Consider the following 19,038-nt stretch of genomic DNA (forward strand, 5'->3'; position numbering starts at 1 on the left):
CTTGTGACTTTTCCAATGGTAAACCAGATTTGATAAACCAAATAGCAGAACAATACTGGACATTATCTTGGCCATGGCAAAAGGTCATGTCCTTTTCTTTTTTTGTGACAATGCTTCTTGGCAATATATCTTATACAGTTTGAAAGCCTGTTTATTTCTCTTTTAAGTGGTACCACATTTGTAAGGAACATGCATTTGTGGGATGAGCAGCAGAACTGAGTTCGTGGGTTGTGCCAATGAAAAATCTGCCAAATCTCATCTGCCAATTATTCTCTGACACCTTATTTTGCCGTTGCTAGTCACTCTTGTTTTGGGTTTCTCGTACCCCTGATGACTGCCAATCAGACACTTAGGTGCTGTAGGCTGTCTTCTACATATCTCAGTTCAATTCAAATATATGGATTTGCAGTTGCAGTTTGCAGGACAATCTGGAACAGACTGCATCTCCCTCACTGGAATAATGAGGCTTGTCATCATTGGAGGCAGTCACAATGCAGATATTGAGAAGAGATTCTGCAACTAGTGGCAATCCTGTATCTCCACAGTCAGGGACCCAAGTCTAGCCTCCAAGATGTCAACGCTGACTCCCACAGAGCAGGGTTTATCAGGGACTACGCCCAAAATTTGGGACTGGAGAGAATGGAATGGGACCATTTAAAAAGGGAAATAATGAGACTGTCCAATGATATAATATTCATTGCCAAGGAGCATTGTTACAAAGAAATCTACCAAACACAAATAGCCTTACTTTTTTTTGATAGTTTGTTCTAAATAAACTATCACAAAAGTTTAGTTTTGCATTTATAAAAAATGCAAAACAGCATGGGATATGCATATTCCAAGAAAGGAATTTTCTGGAGCTGTTGATTCAAACAGCTCAAAGCATCAGATTATATATTTTTCCATCATACAGTATCAGATAAATCCCACCAGGTCAAAGTCTGTTCATGCTGTCGCCACCTATCAAGGAATGGATAAATATCTGCTGCCGTACACTTTCCACAGAAGCTTTATTCAGGCTGTGAAAGACTACCGAGTGCCATCCTCTACCACCACAAATGCTTTATTTGAACCTATATAAAAGCTTTTTTGTGAGTAGCATAAAGAGCCTATGTATGTAATCTCTAAACACAACCTACTTGCCTTTCAGAGACTGCTGTTCGTCTCCTCAAGCATCAGATGCAATCGGCCAACAGTGAACCACAGACGAACACCACAGAGCCGGCCTCACCACGGCTCTCCAAGCTCATTCTCAGTATGGTCTCCCAGTGCAAACGCAAAGACGGCATATCCATGGGAGAGCTCAAGCAGACCCTTGCTGCTGAAGGTTTTAATGTCACAAAGAACGACAGACAGGTGAAGGTGGTGACCAAAACAGTAGTAAACTGTGAGAGATTTGTTCGAACTACAAGAAATGCGGCACTCAGAATCAACAAAAAGGTAAAACATTATCTGCTCATCCAAAGCAGCGCGTTGTTTTACAATTTTGTCCTCTTCCATGTAACAGCGTTGATTTGGAATTTTAACATGCAATTTGGAGACGATATTTTAAAAAGTACCGTAATCCGAACCTCTTTTGTGTTTCAAAACCAGACAATGACAGACATAAGGCAAATAAAGATGAGTCCTGTGACACCTGCTAAGCCAAAAGGGGAGTTGAAGCAGAGCACCACAGCCCACAAATCACCCCAAGGAGCAGAGAGGCCTCAGAGAAGAACCAAAGAGCCTCCCCAATCAAGAAGCAAATGGCACACTACAAAACGCAAGACTCGGACTGCAGCCAAGTCAAGCAGAAAACCAGCCGAGCGTTGTAAACCACCTGCCAAATCAAACAAAAAAAGACACATTAAAAGACACAATAAAAGAACAAAAACGACCAGAGCAAGAAGAAAACCGCAAAAAGCAGGTGGGAAGAAACGCAACACTGCAAAGAAACAAACACGCTCTCGAAAGCCACAGAGGAAGCCTGAAAGAAGACGTCAAGCAAAGAGAAACCAGTATTGATATAAATATACTAAAAAAAAGACAACGAGCAAGATGAAGGATTTCTCAACCAGGATCAAGAATAAAGTTACAGCAAGTTCTGGGAGCTATGGAAGAAAAAACTATTAATATGTACACTGGTGGTCTCTAATAAACTAAAAAAGTATTTTTCAACAACATAAACTGGTTAATCACTTTTGATATATCAGCTGAGTTAGAAAAAATACTAATTTATCACCCCATAATAATTTAATTTATTCTGTTGCCAAGAATGTTCCAGTTTTTTGTAGATTGTAAAAAAAAAAGAACAACAAACAAAGTTAGTTAACAAAGCATTTTAATGTAATTATTCCAATTTTTCAGATTTCCAGAAATCTCTAAAATTGGTGAAATTCATTTTGGTAGAAATAAAAGCAAAAAAACGCAACTTACATGGAAAAAGTGATGGGTACTAAAACCCAACTTTTTAATATACAAACTCCATCATATTGGGAGTTCAACAGCACATTGTACAGAGGGATACATGTCACCACTGGACGTGTGATCCAGTGTTTATAGTCCACTGAAATAAAGTCAATGTAACCCTTCTGAACAGATGGTTCGGTTGACACCTGCAGTTTATTAAGGATTATTCGTCACAGGATACCCCACACTTCCTCAAAGGCAGAGCAGAACTTGGCACAGGCAAGCGCTGCAGAGAGGGGGTAATTACTTATGGACACAAGCTTCTCTGTGTAGTCCACATTCACCTAAAAAAAAAGAAAGAAAATATTTTTGCACTGATACAGGGTCTGAAACGTGAAAAAGCGAACATTTTATCCACATCTTACCGCTCCATGTGCAAATGCTCCAATAACCACTGCAGCAGGTCCGTCTGGAACTATAGTTCGGGGGCAAATGGCTTCGCCTGCAGAGAAGGAAGTCCCTATGCGAGGACAGCCAGGGGGCAGGTGGTCAGACACCGGGTTTTTAATCATCCTTAGTAGTTTTTGAGGACCATCTGCAGCCCTGACACTTAGCTTGTGCAGCAGCTGAACTAAGGTAGAGACGGAGGAAAAACAAAAAAAACATTAGATTAAAAAAATGTGTTGTGCACAAAAGAATAGACTGAATTCAATTAAATTGTATTTTAGTAATCCCTGCAAGGAAACAATATATCTTACCCATAAGGCCACAGAAGCGAGGAAATGTTCTTGGGATGCGGGTTTGTGGATTGATCTCTATTAATGCATTTTTCTCTGTGTGGATGTAAACCTGCAGCAGGCCTGCCCTGTTCAGTGGACTGTCCATCAGCATTAGCAAACACTGTAATCAAATTATATACATTATTTTGAATGTACTTTATCACCGACAAGCTTGAAGAAACTAAGTACAGCAAGACTGCTTGTGAAAAGACACAATGCACAGGCACATCAGATCAGCAAACTAATGCACAGACATAAGGTATTGTAGCTACGACTTATTCAGGCAATAATATTATTCGGGGCGAGTAGTACCAAAGAGTACAACTTGAGACTGACACCATCCTGGTTATAATTCCATTCAGTTCAGTTCAATAATACTTTATTTATCCCCAAAGGGGAATCTGTTGTTTCAGTAGTCCATTCATTTAAGTGTATTCACAGAATACGATAGTCATCTGGGTTTGTGGCTGTGAACAGGATGGATCTCCTGTAGCAGTCTGTGTTGCAGCGGATCTGAAGAAACCTTTGACTGAAGACACTCCGTTGATGAATCACTGTGTTGTGAAGAGGATGTAATAATGTAATATAATGTAAATGCAGTTTTTTTGTTGTGTACCTCAGAATAACATTAAATCAGTGTGTCCTCACTAAGACCCCCACATTTCTGTTCAGGCTTGAAATATTTGAAGAAACATGCGCTTGTGACTAAGAATTATATAAAAGTAGAGACAAACTGGTATCTTGTTCTGATGATGGATCATGTGGAAAAAAAGAGAAGATACCAAATCTAACAGTTGAGAAGGTGAATGAAGAGTTACCTGATGGGTGATATCTGGTCTTATTCGCCCAGGGTCCCTCCCACTTTTGATGATCATATTTTTATGTTGGTCGCAGTTTAAAAGCTCAAACGTTTTTCCAACCTGAAAGATAAAAACAAAACGACAAAACGCATGTTAAAATGTATTGAATTGTGAATACACCACCGGTCCTATCCGATTATTGGCGTGAACACATGAGGGCTGCGCCACAACAACGTGACTCCGACTCTTCACCTTCACTGTTTCTAGCGATGCTCCCTCCAGGATAACGACGAGTCTCCTCTCCGCCATCCGGTCGTGGAGGCTTCGGAGGTGCTTGGCTGGTTTTGGTTCATATTCGTCCAAATGTTCAAGACCACGCTTCTTCACACCGGGAGCCGCCATGACACCGTCTCTTCTGGATCGCTCAGTCGCAGAATCAAGACGTCACAACAACAAAACAAGAGCATACGAGCTGGAAACTCTCAGATCCATGCTCTCAGGTCACTGGTTAAAATGGACAAACGCTTTTACCAAAATTATTTTTAGTTGTAGAGAAATGAAGTCTACACAAATAATGATATGGCACATGGACACATGAACTGACAGTTCCTTGCTCAGCTAAACCACTTTTTCTTTTCTTTTATGCTTTTCTTTTTGAAGTTGTGTGAAAGGAAGAAATGGTAAAAACTGAACATTAGAAGGGGTAGGACTAGAAAAGTTTTTTGAAACTTCATCCTACACCCTTTCAAAAAGGAAATATTTATTTACATTTGTCTCTATAATTTGCTTTGTTTTGCTTATGGTTTTCTTTGTTGTTCTTTGTTTTTTTTTTTTTTTTCGGTATATACATTATGTATTCTGATTATTTTGTTTTTGTTTTAACCTGTTTGAATAAATAAATAAATGAAAATTAAATGAAATATGATACAATTTGATAAATTGTTATGTAGTACTCGAGTTGTAAAAAAAAATCAGGGGGGATGGTGGATTTTATCATATGCGGACAGATAATTTGTGCGGATTACAAATAATATAATATATAACAAATAATAGCAGTGACCAAAACACCTGGCTGCATACATACTGCAGGAATGACATAGCAGCAGTTAAATGCAGCCTTCTGTAAGCTTTAAATATCCACTGGGCTTACATCAAATACATCAAAACACAAAAATAAAAAACAGTTTTCTGAACTTATCAATATGACTCTGTCCTTCACAGGATAAGTAAAATGGATCACTGCAAAAACTCAAAATCTTAACAAGAATATTTGTCTTATTTCTAGTTAAAATGTCTCAGTTTTGTAAGAAAATCTCATTAAACTTAAAACAAGACTCATCACTGGAAAAAACAACAATTTTCACCTGTTTCAAGTAGATTTTCACTTGAAATAAGTAGAACAATCGGCCAGTGGAACAAGATTTACTTGCTTGTAATGAGAAGATAAATCTTGTCCCACTGGCAGATTTTCCTACTTATTTCAAGTGAAAATTTAATTGAAACAGGTGAAAATTGTCAAATAAGTTATTTTTCTGGTGTTATTTTTCTGGTGATGATCATGACTATATGTTGAAATAGCAGTAAAACCACATTCATTGATGAAATGACATAAGGGATGGAAAGGGGGGATGGCAGTTTTACAGGGGGGAAGATTTTGACCGTTTTTATTTCAGGAGTAGGCTACTGTAGATCTGCAGATCAAAACGCATTCAAAGTCTTCCGGCGTGCAAACGCGTGTGATAGCCTCTCCGTCATATGTGTGCGCCGGAAGTTCTCCTGCAACGTGTAGAAGAACATTTCACGTGTTAGATTTTTTTCGTACTGCGGTAATTTACAATCTGAAGTTGTGTCCAAAACGCGCCGATTTGCCCGTGAGTATTTAAAGAAAATGATTACCAGTCTTGTTTGCAGCTACAGACTTGTTTTAAACAGCCTGTTATAAACAAGTATTGGCGTTTGCTTTTACAGCCTCGTGCGGTCACGCAGTAATGGCTGTACAAATGGTGTTGTTTTATATCGATGGTTATTTGTCACTTTTAAAGCTTAGACAATGTTATGGTTAATATTTCATATAATACCAGCTTTAAGTCTCTACAAACTGTTTAGTAATGTAAATACCAAGTACAGTGCCGTGGATTTAACCAGGTATATACAGTAGGTAGTGAGAATCTTTGGGACATACAAGTCTCATTATCAATACAAAATCCTGGTGATAACAATAGCAATAGCAGATATTTTCAGTAGTAAAGAAATATGCCCTCACCATATAATGCACTGTTAATGGTTTATTACGTAAAATTACTTCTTCAACTACTTTCTAAGTGGTTGTGTTACACTATTTCATTGGTATTTGGAGCATCAGTCTGATACCTGCTGAAGTTTAAAAAACAACTTTATTTAATTTTCCCCCTTTTTTTTTTTTTTTAATTCTTCTGGATAATAGAAATGTAAATTAATGACAGCAATAGGACGTCATTTGAAACATTGCTATTATTCAGCACAGCCTCACCTTACTCCCTGTTTTTGTATTTTTCAGGCTGTCTGTGTAGATCAGAATTATGGGTCGGAAATTGGATCCCACAAATAAGGTGAAGAGGGGGCCGGGTAAGAAAACCAAAAAGCAGCAGGGCGCAGAGGTTGAGTTGGCCAAATTCTTGCCCGATGGTGAGTATCTATCAGTCAATGAGAAAAATTAGAACTGGGGGATATGGTTTATCAAAATAGTGATTCATATTAAATTATGTTAGTTAAGAATTACTTATGTTAAATATTTGTTTCTATTTGCAGAGGAAACAGGTTCAAAGCGTCTATCAAGCAGAGGCAGGAAAAGGTAAGATGTGGACTGATCAACATAAAAGTAAATACCAATGCCATGTCGTTTATTTCTTACTCATTATTATTTTATTTTTTTTAACTCTTATTTTTCAGAGCTGCAAAGAGAGTTCAGAATCTGAAAAAGCCTAAAGATGTTTCTAAGGAACAGCCCAATAAAGGTAACGGCATCAGGTTCAGTGGTCTTGCCACATTTTTAGTATCTTATCAGGTGCAGATTTACTGCACTTGCGTTTCACACCACTGGACATGTATGGTGTTCTGTCACAGTATACAACTTTTGATAAACTGGTATTCCAGAAAACAAAGTTGCAGGACATGAGGTGGCACAACTTTGATTTTGTGAATTTTCAACATTAAGCAAAATAAAATAAAATGTTTGACATTCAAGCTTAGTGAGCAAATGTTTTGGTAAAACATAACTAAGGCCTTATTTTGACTCTGATGGACAACCCTGGTCCTGTATTTTGTTGTTTATGGAAGCTGTTGATAATACATTTCTTAATCCGATACTCCCGTTTTATGGTTCTATATGTTATTTTCTCTTCTGTTTAGGTTTTACTGATGAAAACAGCAAATGGTTGAAACCATCAAAGAGAAAGCGTAAAGCTGATGAACCAGAGAGTGAGAGTGACAGCGAGGAGCACTGGGAAGACGAAGATGATGAGGAAGAGGAGCAGGAGATGCCACAGAAGAAGGGGGGAAAAGATGAAGGGAAAAATGGTGCAAAATTAGCAGTGAAAAAACAGAAAAAGAATGAGGTTGAAGATAACGATGAGGAAGAGGAAGACGATGATGATGATGAAGATGACGACGAGGATGAAATGGTTGATGACTATGGTACACTCGATGATGGCAGTGATGGAGAGGATGTAAGTCAGTTTTTTCACTTTACATACATAATCACGTTCATATCGCTAAAGTGCCTGCACTTTCTGTCTGGAACGATCCATTTTAGCTTTCGTGCTTTTAAAGTCGTCTTCTCTTATCAAACAGCTGATTCAATCAGTCAAAATTAGCTGAATGCACTTGGCAGGTGGTATGTAAATATGTAACTTAGTGCTGTAGAGAAGGGTCGGTTTGCAAACGATGAATTTCAGGACTTATTTTGGAGGGAATAGCTTTGGTGTAGACTTAAGACCTTGAAAATTAAAAGTTTGCAGATGCAACCCTTTTATTTTGTTTGACAAACTCCTCCAATTTCACTTTTGAACGTTACGGCAATAGAATCAGATGTACATCTGTCAGAAAACTGCAAGAATGACAGATTTTGTAAATGCAGCATAAAGATATACAGACTTAACGACTGTATGTCTTGATTTTCTTCCATATTTAGCTTCTTCCCATTGAACGTGCTGCCAAGAAGGCGAAAAAACTCAAAGAATCCAAGGTTCTTGGGAGTGATGGCGATGATGATGACGACGATGATGATGAGGGGGAGGAAGATGATGATGAAAAGGAACAGAAATCAGATGATGACATGGAAGAGGATGACACGTTACAAACCAACACAGATGATGGAGATACATTCAGGCTGCCTGGTGCAGAAGAGAGTGAGAAGGAGGGTGAGTTGTGTCATTTCTCTCTTCATCACAGCAAAATGCAGCAACAAAATAAGTCATTTTTTGCAAACAAACTTTTTTTCTCTTATCTATATTTTAGGTGTCATGTCTTTTGACCTGAAGGCAATCCACCAAAGAATAAAGGACAACATTGATGTCCTCTGTAATTTCTCAACAAAAAGAGAGGAGGGGAAAGACAGACAGGAGTACATCTCACTGCTGAAGAAAGATCTCTGTACTTATTACAGCTACAATAACTTCCTCATTGAGAAACTAATGGACCTCTTTCCTCTTTCAGAGGTGTGTGGTGTGGTTTATACATAAATATTAAGACATTTGAGGAGTGTGTTGAGTTAGAAGGCAAGAAAATGTGGATTTTTCTAAGCAATTAATATATTTTATTTACATCCACAGCTGGTTGATTTCCTTGAAGCCAATGAAATTCACAGACCTGTCACGATTCGGACGAACACACTAAAAACAAGGAGGCGGGACCTCGCTCAGGTAACTACTCTGGCAGGCAGATCCAGATGATATTGGACTATTTTCATATATCAGGGCACAATACGTGTCAGACATTTCATATTTGAGGGTAACACTTTTAAGATGCCATTGGAACAGTGAGTTATATTGTTTGGTTTTCAGCATTTAAACTGAGTGGATTAAAAAAAAAATAGATTAAGCTCATCCTGTTCTGGTAACATAGATTAGTTCCTGTAGCTAAAAGTTAAAATAAAACAATACAGACATTTTACTGATATACAAGACCTCCATGTAAACAGACAAAGTCACATGAGACAATGTGCAGATTAATATTTACAACAAAGAAAAACAATTTAGGTTTCCTGATCAGTGCTCGTATTTTGACCTCATCTTGTTCTTTAGGCTCTGATCAACAGAGGAGTGAACCTGGATCCACTGGGGAAATGGTCTAAAGTTGGTTTGGTTATCTACGATTCCTCTGTACCAATAGGTAAGCTTTATTTAAAGTATGTCAGGTCTTACCAGGACCAACTGAGGACCTCCAGTCGAGAATATGTGAGACTGACTGCAGCCACGAAAGCTTTTAAATGAAATTCTTCCTTTGTTTCAAAACAGGTGCAACGCCGGAGTATCTTGCTGGTCATTACATGCTGCAGGGAGCCTCCAGCTTCCTGCCAGTCATGGCCCTCTCTCCACAGGAGGGAGAGTTAGTGTTGGATATGAGCTCTGCTCCAGGCGGCAAGACCACGTATGTCGGTAAGATCCATGGCTTTGTTTCTTTGTTTAAATTGTGAAATTGGGATGTCACAAACTATAATCTGCACGGCAATTTTATACTTGGAAAATCATTTGGAAATTCAAAGGCTTGTGTTAATGTTCCCACCTTCAGCTCAGTTGATGAGAAACACAGGAGTGATTGTTGCTAATGATGCCAACGCTGACAGATTGAAGAGCGTGGTGGGAAACATTCACCGTCTGGGGGTCACCAACACTGTGGTCAGCAACTACGACGGCAGGCAGTTCCCCAAGGTAACATGCCTTCATCTCTTGATTGATTGTATGTTTCTTAAAGATTTTGCACAGTTTGGCATTGTCGACTTGCATAAAGAAGGTTCTCTCGGGTCTTTCTGTGGGAAATACTGATGTTTTCCTTGCATGTCTGTGGGTTTTGTCCAGGCTCCTCTCATCTTGAGATGCACGTTAGGTTGAATGATGATTCTAACTTGACTGCAAGAATGAGTGTGAACTTCCATGTTAGGATTTGTTTTGTGTTTTTTTGTTTTTTTTTTCCTTTTACAAAATGATAAATTGGTTGTGTATAACTCTAACGTGTTGAATTTTTACTTGAAGGTTATGGGAGGGTTTGATAGAGTTCTGCTTGATGCACCGTGTTCAGGCACAGGAGTCATCGCTAAAGATCCAGCTGTGAAGACCAGCAAGGTAAAACACCACTGACTCTCTTTATGTTTACCCATAAAGCTACTTTTAGTTTAGCCTTATTTGTCTTTTCATACCCTTTCTTTTTTCTCCCATTACCTGGTAGGATGAGGCAGATATCCTTCGCTCTGCTCACCTACAGAAAGAGATGATTTTGGCTGCCATTGACTCCGTCAATGCAGAGTCCTCTTCTGGAGGATACCTGATCTACTGCACATGCTCAATAATGGTACGTTAAATGCAAGCAAATGTTTTTTTTCTCTGTCTGCAGTCTCGCATGAGCAAGCAAACACTTTATCCTCCTTGAAATACTTGTCTGGTCAGGATGTTAGACCGTTACAATGCACCACCACGCAGTCTACTGAAATGCACCGCCTTGTAACTTAATGGAAAGTCTCTACTGGCCTCTTCCGCCAAGGGTCAGGGAGTACTTGAGTTTTCCACAACAACATAGACTAAAAATGTAGATTTTACATGTGGTGTTCAAATATATCACGGTTATCTGTCCAATTATTGTGCTTTACTTTTCACACAGCTGCTCTACCTTAAAATATAAGGAGGTTCTTTTTGATTTGAATATTGACTTAATTATATTTCTCTAGTGGGAGGAGAATGAGTGGGTGGTGGACTATGCTTTGAAGAAAAGGAATGTCAAGTTGGTTCCTACCGGACTTGACTTTGGCAAGGAAGGCTTCACCAGGTAAATAAAGCAACCATTCTTCTCACGAAGCACCGGCATTGCTGAACAGCAAATGGTGCAGTCCTTAAACAATGCATTCTCTGTCCTTTTAGATTCAAACAGCATAGATTCCATCCTTCTCTACGACTCACGCGGCGATTTTATCCTCACTCCCACAATATGGATGGATTTTTTGTGGCCAAGTTTAAAAAGTTCTCCAATGTAATTCCAGCTGCACCCACAGGAAAAGGTAACGCTTTTTCCTTGTGACTTAATGCCAATTTCAGTAATGTAATGTTTTGTCATTAACTAACGGTTTGTGTTTTTTACTATAGGCGAGACAACAGATGCTTCTGAGGCTCCAGCAGCTGCAGACTCGCCCAAAGACAAGCCATCCAAAAGCAACAAGGCAAACAAGACCGCGATGGAGAAGATGGTGCCATTAAAACAAAAGGACAAAGCAAATGGAATGCCAGCCAAAAAAACTGCAAACATGAAATCAAAGGCAAAAAATTACTTGCAAACTGGTCCAAAGAAGGCAAAAATTGCCAAAATGGATGGAGAGACTTCGAAGGGGCCAGAGAAGCCAGTACCGACCACCGACGAGAAGAAAGCATCAAAGGCTGACAAAAAGGAGGGAAGCAGATTTGAGAAAAAGCTGGCCAAAAAACCCATGAAGGCCAAGAATAGACTAGGAAAGAACAAATTCAACAAGTTGAAGCTTATGCTGAAAAAACAAGATAAAAAGTGAAATGTGGACCGTTTGTTGACATGTTCAGGATTACAACAGAACTTGGTGGAGCTTTATTAGAGCTCTAACTTCTCTCCATCTCAGAGGGTTTAGGTGGGAATGCCTGGTTGTGTTTTCAGAGCAGCATGTCACGTGATTAAAACACCATACCTGCTTTTGGATGAGTTATCTTTCTCTCTCTCTTTGTTTAAAATGTGTATTCCATGATTTCTTATGTTTGTTGGATAATTACAAATGAGGGCATCCTCCATGTGATAAAACAATAAATATTTTATGGGATTTTTCCCATCATTTTCTTTGATTCATTGTTTTTTGATTCATTGTTCTTGGCTCCTGAGTCTTTTTTTATATATATATATATATATATATATATATATATATATATATATATATATATATAATGTTATAGATATATATAGTTATAGATAAGTTATTTCAATACTTTTATCAAACTATGGTACTTCTGGTCACATTTAAAAAAACATTTCAATACATATTGTAGTGTTCAGGAAACACTTTGCACATCTAATTTACATTTAACCATCCAAAATGACATTTATCTGATAAAAGGTTTGGTGCCAAACCACACTGAAGATGGCCAGAATGTATTTGAAGTCATTTAAGGTGAATTTAAATTATAACGAGTCGTGAAAGCAGAAAACTTTTTAATAGGTTGAAATGGTTTGACCACTCATTGTTGATATTTATCACAGCGACTGCAAAATGAAGTCAGAGAGAGTTTGGGCCTGAGTTTGTGCTGCAAAGACCACACTTCAATCCAGTAATTAGACCAGTCCGCCTCGGAACGGAAGCTGTGTTGTTTACATTTTACAAGATGGCGGCGGGGATGTATTTGGAGCACTATTTGGACAGTAAGTTATCTATCTTTACTTCAGACGTGCAGATATATATCCCAGCTTTCCCTGCCGTCGGTAGATTGTTTTTCCTTACACATGGGAGCTCTGGGCCAGCTCTTTAGCGGAACGGTGCGCTTTGACCGGCGCCTGGTGGCCGGAGTGATCCGGCTCCGTCTATCTGCTGAAACAGCCGGAGCTAAACGAGGATGCTGCTTGACATCACAAAATATCAATTTTAGTCTTTATTAGCTACGAAATATTTCGTATGTGGTGAAAAACGAATTTATGTCACTTTATATGACTTACTTAATAAGAGTCTTAAGGCAATAAAGGCTGTTTGGAGTATGAATCTGCATATATCACTGAGCTAGACAACGCGGTGTAATTTATTGTTTCACGTTGATCTTTGGAATAATGTCATTAAAACTGTTTATGTCCTTCCCTTCACCACTCCAGGCATTGAAAACCTTCCCTTCGAGCTGCAGAGAAACTTCAATTTAATGAGAGATCTTGATCAACGCACAGAAGGTGAGTGTGTTTGAACATTAATGTAGAAATGTAGGCCAAAGTTAATTTGAAATTGATTTGTTTTACAGGATTATCCAGGATAATAACACAGGGGTCATTCTTCCAAACCGGTGCAATTTAGACATTGACATTCTCAAATTTTTTACCCAAATGTATTAATATTCTGAATACTTCACAACTTTAAGATCATATTAAAGTTGTAGAAAATCATATTTTCCCACCTCAGGTTGCAAATCGTAATCATTTTTGGTCATTATTGTGGGATGTGGGCACTATTTGGCCTCAACTCCGTTATGGACACTATGGAATTGGTCTGAACTCTATTAAAAAATATTATTGTAATTAAAACATAATTTTTCTATGAATCAGATGTCCCTCACTCTAATTCAATAATTGAGAACATAAAAAATGCTGACAATATCACACATTTGCTATTCCTCCACCTGAAATAGCATTTTTTTTAACCAAGGGCCTCCTGGACTTTGAGTTAAAGTTGTTTTAACTTCAGAATGTGAGTCAAAAAATTATATTTGTATGATCTTCTAAACATTTCAGACAACCTCCAACCATCAATAGATGATGTTTTCATAAACTATGATAAATATTTGATAAAAAATGTATACGTGTGACAGAGTTGAGCTTTGTGTGACGGAGTTGAAAATCGTAACGGAGTTGAGGAAACAAACAAAGCTTACCATACCAATCTTTTTTAAACTGTCAAATCTACCCTCAGATTTTCTATAGAGTCTGTCCAGAAAAAGTAAGTCTCTAGGCCATTCCAGCCAGAAGTTATGACGGTTTAAACACATATGCTCAACTCCGTCACATTCAAACACGTAACGGAGTTGAGTGTGACGGAGTTGGATTTTTTCCTCAAGATGACCGCTGCTCCCCACATGGTGGGTAACAAAAGAGCACATGGCATGCATGAAATTAAGGTATAATATGTATACTTACAATGACAGATATAAATTTGAAAAACAATACCTCTCTATCTTTTTTTCATGTAACTGAGTTGAGTTGTTATGATTGACGACCACAGTATCACAGTATAGATAACTGAAATAAGTTATGAAAGAGCACACTTAAATTTTGTCTGAAGTCTGTTGTCTGAAGGCTTGTATGATGCAACTTCCTGTTTGTGATTTCATATGGACTGGTCCAATTTTCGGGGAAGGGGAGGGGGATAATGATTTGTGGGACGGAGTTGAGCGAATACTAGGGGACGGGACTAAGTACTGTGATTTTACTGAAAAATCATAAATATATTTTGAACAAAAATATTGCAAACAAAAAAGCACAGACAGATGCACATTTTGATGTGGTCATTTATGTTCTTTATCTCCATTATATTGTTCACATCACAAGTACACTTTCATGGAAGGCTATCGGGGACATGAAAAAATAGGTGGTGTCAGCTAGAAAAAAGACACGTAATTTCTGATAGAAACTTAGTATTTATATATGTTTTATACTGTATTAAAGGGGACATCTTTGTGCATAAGGAGAGATGCTAAACATAGATTTTGGTGAAAGATTGGATAAAATACACTTATAAACATCAGTGGGACAGGAAATGCACCGGTTTGGAAGAATGACCCACAGATAAATGATTCATTTTCTTAAAATATCTAGGGCTCTATCGTTACTTCATAGAATTATAGGATATTTGTCTCAAATAAGCACCAATGTATTTCTACAATGCAAAAAATAAATGAAATATCTTTGTTATCCTGTTTGTTATTAATAAACAGAACAACTACTTTTATATTTTAATATTAATGCAGTGGGATTCATTCAGATTGGATCAAACCCATTAATGGATCCCAAGAAATGTTTGAAATATCTGGCACAGTGTTGTGAACTTTTCTGATTTGCTTTTGTATTTTTATAACCAGTACTGGAGTTGAGGGGGGATGAGAATAAAAATGGTCCAAATCATCCTCCCCTGTAAAACTGCCATCCCTCCTTTCCATCCCTTATGTCATTTCATCAATGAATGTGGTTTTACTGCTATTTCAACATTTAGAGTCATCACCAGAAAAATAACTTATTAGACAATTTTCACCTGTTTCAAGTAAATTTTCACTTGAAATAAGTAGGAAAATCTGCCAGTGGGACAAGATTAATCTTCTTATTACAAGCAAAGAAATCTTGTTCCACTGGCAGATTTTTCTACTTATTTCAAATGAAAATCTACTTGAAAAAGGTGAAAATTGTTGTTTTTTCCAGTGAAGTGTAATGAGATTTTTTTTTTACTAAAATTAGACATTTTAACTAGAAATAAGACAAATATTCTTGTTAAGATTTTGAGTTTTTGCAGTGATCCATTTTACTTATCCTGTGAAGGACAGTCATATTGATAAGTTCAGAAAACGGTTTTTTATTGTTGTGTTTTGATGTATTTGAGCCCAGTGGATATTTAAAGTTTACAGAAGGCTGCTTTTAACTGCTGCTATGTCATTCCTGCAGTATTTTTGCAGGTGTTTGGGTCAGTGCTATTATTTGTAATATATTATATTATTTGTAATCAGCACAAATTATCTGTCCCCATATGATGAAATCCACCATCCCCCCTGATTTTTTTTTACAACTCGAGTACTGTTTATAACTACAAAAAAATAGATGTTTACTTAATTTATTGAAGTCTCACCAGTACAGCCAGAGCTGTCATTTTCCACAATGCATGCTTATTTTTTTAATTAATAATTTTGGGTATTGCAGCCTTGCAATCATGACTGTATTAAAACACTTCTGTTAAATATTAATTGATTGTTGTTTTTTTTTCTTTTTAGATCTAAAAGGACAGATAGACTCTCTGGCCAAAGAATACACAGTTAACGCGCGGACTCTTTCGTCTGAGCAAAAGCTGTCCATACTGAGGCAGATCCAGCAGTCTTACAGTAAATGCAAAGAATTTGGAGATGATAAGGTTCAGCTGGCTATGCAGACCTATGAAATGGTTGGTATTTTAGAAATATTTGACAGACATCTCTTTTCAGTGTGATTGCACAAACTTGGCCCATTTAACAGTTGTTGTATGAATGGAAATGTTAACCCAACGAAACCATCCTCATGGATTAAATTTAAAATTGCAGGTCGACAAACACATCAGACGTCTGGACACAGACCTAGCTCGGTTCGAGGCTGATCTCAAGGAAAAGCAGATTGAGAGCACTGACTATGATTCCACCTCCAGTAAGGGGAAGAAAGGTGGGTGTACAATATTCACTCTTCGATTTCTTACTTTTTAAGACCTGGTGTGTTTAGAAGTCAGTGGTTGGTCTAATATTTAGTTGTTTTGTAATTCCAGCAGACTCCAGACAAAAGGAAAAGAAGTCTGCTAAAACAAGGTCTAAAGTGAAGAGCTCAGATGAAGATGGCAGTCCTAAGAGTGCACAGAAGAAAGTTAAACTCCTTCAGCCGTATGTTTGGCATTTTAAGATGATCTTACATTCACTTTTCACATTATGTTTTGTTTATTTATTTATTTTATTTTTTTTTATCTGTATATATTCATCAGTGGAGAGTTCAACAGCCCTTCATCCAATTTTGGGAATGTGCACCCATCTGATGTCCTGGACATGCCCGTGGACCCCAACGAGCCCACCTACTGTCTGTGTCATCAGGTGTCTTATGGTGAAATGATCGGCTGTGACAACACTGACGTGAGTGGCTTTATTGTGATCTTTCAATCTCGGTCAATTATCATACTCATGTGAGATCAACATGGGCCTTCACTTTATAGTTGAGGGTTATTTATATTTTCTATTTGTGGAAAATGCAACACAGGTAAATAAATGAACGAAAAGCAGTAACATGGCTGTTCGTCAGATTTAATTGTTGGTTTTGCTGCGCCCTCAGTGTGGCCTCAGGTTCCATTTGGAGGTTTTCAAAATCCAAGCCCTTTTTAGCGCAGCCTACTCAGTTGGATTCATTGGTTACATATTTACTCCAAAGTCATGAGTAATCCTTTGCTGTAATCTGCTTGTTTAAAGATGTAATTTCAATACATGGCCAGAAATTGTTGCTATTTATCCCTCAACTTCTGAAATGAACCTCTTCCTGTACAAATTTGAAATGTCATCTGAGACCCTGTGGCTTATTAGGTGGTGGCTTCATCAGGCTAATTTAATGTTGATGTATGAGTCCAAGTCCTTTAATGTTGTTGAAGTTTGAAATTTAACTGTCCATTACCATCATTTTATACATTTTCTATTTTGGCTGTTAGCGTGTGAGAGATTACCTGTTTGTGTGGTAAGGGGAAAAAAAAGCTCCTGAATTTGTCATTTTATTGAACAGACAAGAGTTTTTAAAGATTTAGACAGTGCCAGTACCGGCAGATTAACAATCACATGAATTTGGAAGAATTACAATCTTAGAATCTTACGTCATAGTTTCTTGCGGTCAGATACAAAAATAAGCCTTGAAATACAAATGTGTTTTCCTTGTTTTGTTTGTTTTTTTGTTTTTTTTTATCGATTTTTATTCAAATGTAGTCTGTATCTACTACATCAAATGTTATTGTATTCATATCACTTCCTTTTTAACAGATGATGCAGAACATTATATTAGATGCAACATACAGGGAAGTACTGACATGTCAGAAATGGTGGCAGTTTGTCCATTTTTTTTATGTGCATGTGCACTTTTTTAGTAACATTCATTATAAAATTAGAAAATGTAAATGTGTTCAAATATGCTGTCATGGGATATAAGGTCACAGACTAGTGCAAGTGATTTATAAAGAGAATGGCTCTCTTCGAAGCGACTGTTTTCTTTGTGTTTTGAAAAGCATTGGTTTTGTCCAGGCTAAGTGCACCTTTTGCATAACACTTAACAATATCCTGTGTTTTTCTTGTTTTTTTTTTAGTGCTCCATTGAATGGTTCCATTTTGCATGTGTGGGCCTAACGACCAAACCAAGAGGCAAATGGTGAGAAAGTGTGAACCGAAACTGTAATTAACTGTCGTCAATCTTTACAATAGACAAACCAATCTATACAAAATTGTTATTCATTGCCTTAACTACCTCATGTTTTATTTATGCTATGCAGGTATTGCCCACGGTGCTCTCAGGATAGAAAGAGAAAGTAAAAAGTGTTTACTCTGGAACAAAATATGGACGCCAATCTGATGGAAAATGAGAAGACTTTTTCCTCTCTAGTTACAAGAACTTTTTGTTTCTCATGTTTCTTAACATTTGGTGCTTTACTTTTCAGTTTACGTCCTTATGTTGATCTGATGCAGTGTGTTTGGAAGAGCCAAGTAGTTATAAATTTATTTAAGTTTTTCTACATTGATAACATTGATGTTTTAGTTACCTTTGGTGCTCTTATTATGACTTATTTTTTACATTTTGTTGTCCAAGTGAACAATAAACACTACAACTGCCCCTTCTATAATATATATAAATTTCCATGATTCTCTTTACTGTATTCACATCCACAGCTGCAAAATTGAAAGTATTTTAATTGAAGATAGGCCATGGATCTTTTCATGCTGTGTTGTACAGTTAGATTTCTGTGTTTAGCCTTGGAACACTAGTTTTATTTTTAATTAAAACAAGAGGGCAAATATGAAAACAAATGCTGCACCCTGACAGTATTAGTCATATGTGGGGATGAATCGAACACTTCATTGTTACATTTGACTGAGTACTGCATAGAAAGTAATACATTTCTTGAGAAGTATTGTGATTTCTGTAGCTGAAATATTGGTACTGGGGAGAGGGGATGATTGTGTTGTCAATCATTTGAATACAGCTACTACCTCAAAAGAAATAACTTTTTGCGTCATCTTTAGTGTCTGTGTCCTCTATTACGATTTTTATAATATAATTATATATATATATATATAATTTATTTCAAAACAGGGACAGTGCACAATAAGACATTAATCTTTTGCAAGAGAATATGCATTGTGCCAGGTTGTAGCAACTTG

The 19,038-nt window shown here is 37.4% G+C and overlaps 3 protein-coding genes across 4 annotated transcripts; 2 read left to right on the plus strand and 1 right to left on the minus strand.

Moving 5' to 3' along the window:
* Positions 1–2,349: 2,349 nt before the first annotated feature.
* On the minus strand, positions 2,350–4,404 carry emg1 (EMG1 N1-specific pseudouridine methyltransferase). Its single transcript, XM_061717070.1, has 5 exons — positions 4,220–4,404; positions 3,986–4,087; positions 3,147–3,288; positions 2,814–3,019; positions 2,350–2,732 (listed from the first exon to the last, which is right to left on the minus strand). Exons 1-5 carry the CDS (start codon positions 4,367–4,369, stop codon positions 2,619–2,621), a joined length of 714 nt encoding a protein of 237 aa, XP_061573054.1. The 5' UTR covers positions 4,370–4,404; the 3' UTR covers positions 2,350–2,618.
* A 1,321-nt stretch (positions 4,405–5,725) lies between these two features.
* On the plus strand, positions 5,726–12,002 carry nop2 (NOP2 nucleolar protein homolog (yeast)). Its single transcript, XM_061717071.1, has 16 exons — positions 5,726–5,838; positions 6,504–6,631; positions 6,755–6,797; positions 6,896–6,960; positions 7,355–7,671; positions 8,136–8,364; positions 8,462–8,661; positions 8,776–8,865; positions 9,247–9,334; positions 9,460–9,600; positions 9,734–9,873; positions 10,195–10,284; positions 10,388–10,510; positions 10,884–10,981; positions 11,074–11,210; positions 11,296–12,002. The coding sequence occupies exons 2-16, from the start codon at positions 6,526–6,528 to the stop codon at positions 11,709–11,711; spliced, it is 2,283 nt and encodes a 760-aa protein (XP_061573055.1). The 5' UTR covers positions 5,726–5,838; positions 6,504–6,525; the 3' UTR covers positions 11,712–12,002.
* A 464-nt stretch (positions 12,003–12,466) lies between these two features.
* ing4 (inhibitor of growth family, member 4) lies at positions 12,467–18,872 on the plus strand. 2 transcript variants are annotated; one of them, XM_061718428.1, is made up of 8 exons: positions 12,467–12,583; positions 13,025–13,096; positions 15,892–16,058; positions 16,195–16,309; positions 16,410–16,521; positions 16,620–16,764; positions 17,970–18,031; positions 18,153–18,872. In XM_061718428.1, the coding sequence occupies exons 1-8, from the start codon at positions 12,547–12,549 to the stop codon at positions 18,190–18,192; spliced, it is 750 nt and encodes a 249-aa protein (XP_061574412.1). In that variant the 5' UTR covers positions 12,467–12,546; the 3' UTR covers positions 18,193–18,872. The 2 variants fall into 2 exon arrangements, with proteins under 2 accessions (XP_061574412.1, XP_061574413.1); XM_061718429.1 differs by having other exon boundaries at positions 16,413–16,521.
* The last annotated feature ends 166 nt before the right edge of the window (positions 18,873–19,038 follow it).

Source organism: Cololabis saira, chromosome 3, assembly GCF_033807715.1.
Source record: "Cololabis saira isolate AMF1-May2022 chromosome 3, fColSai1.1, whole genome shotgun sequence".
Taxonomy (NCBI): domain Eukaryota; kingdom Metazoa; phylum Chordata; class Actinopteri; order Beloniformes; family Belonidae; genus Cololabis; species Cololabis saira.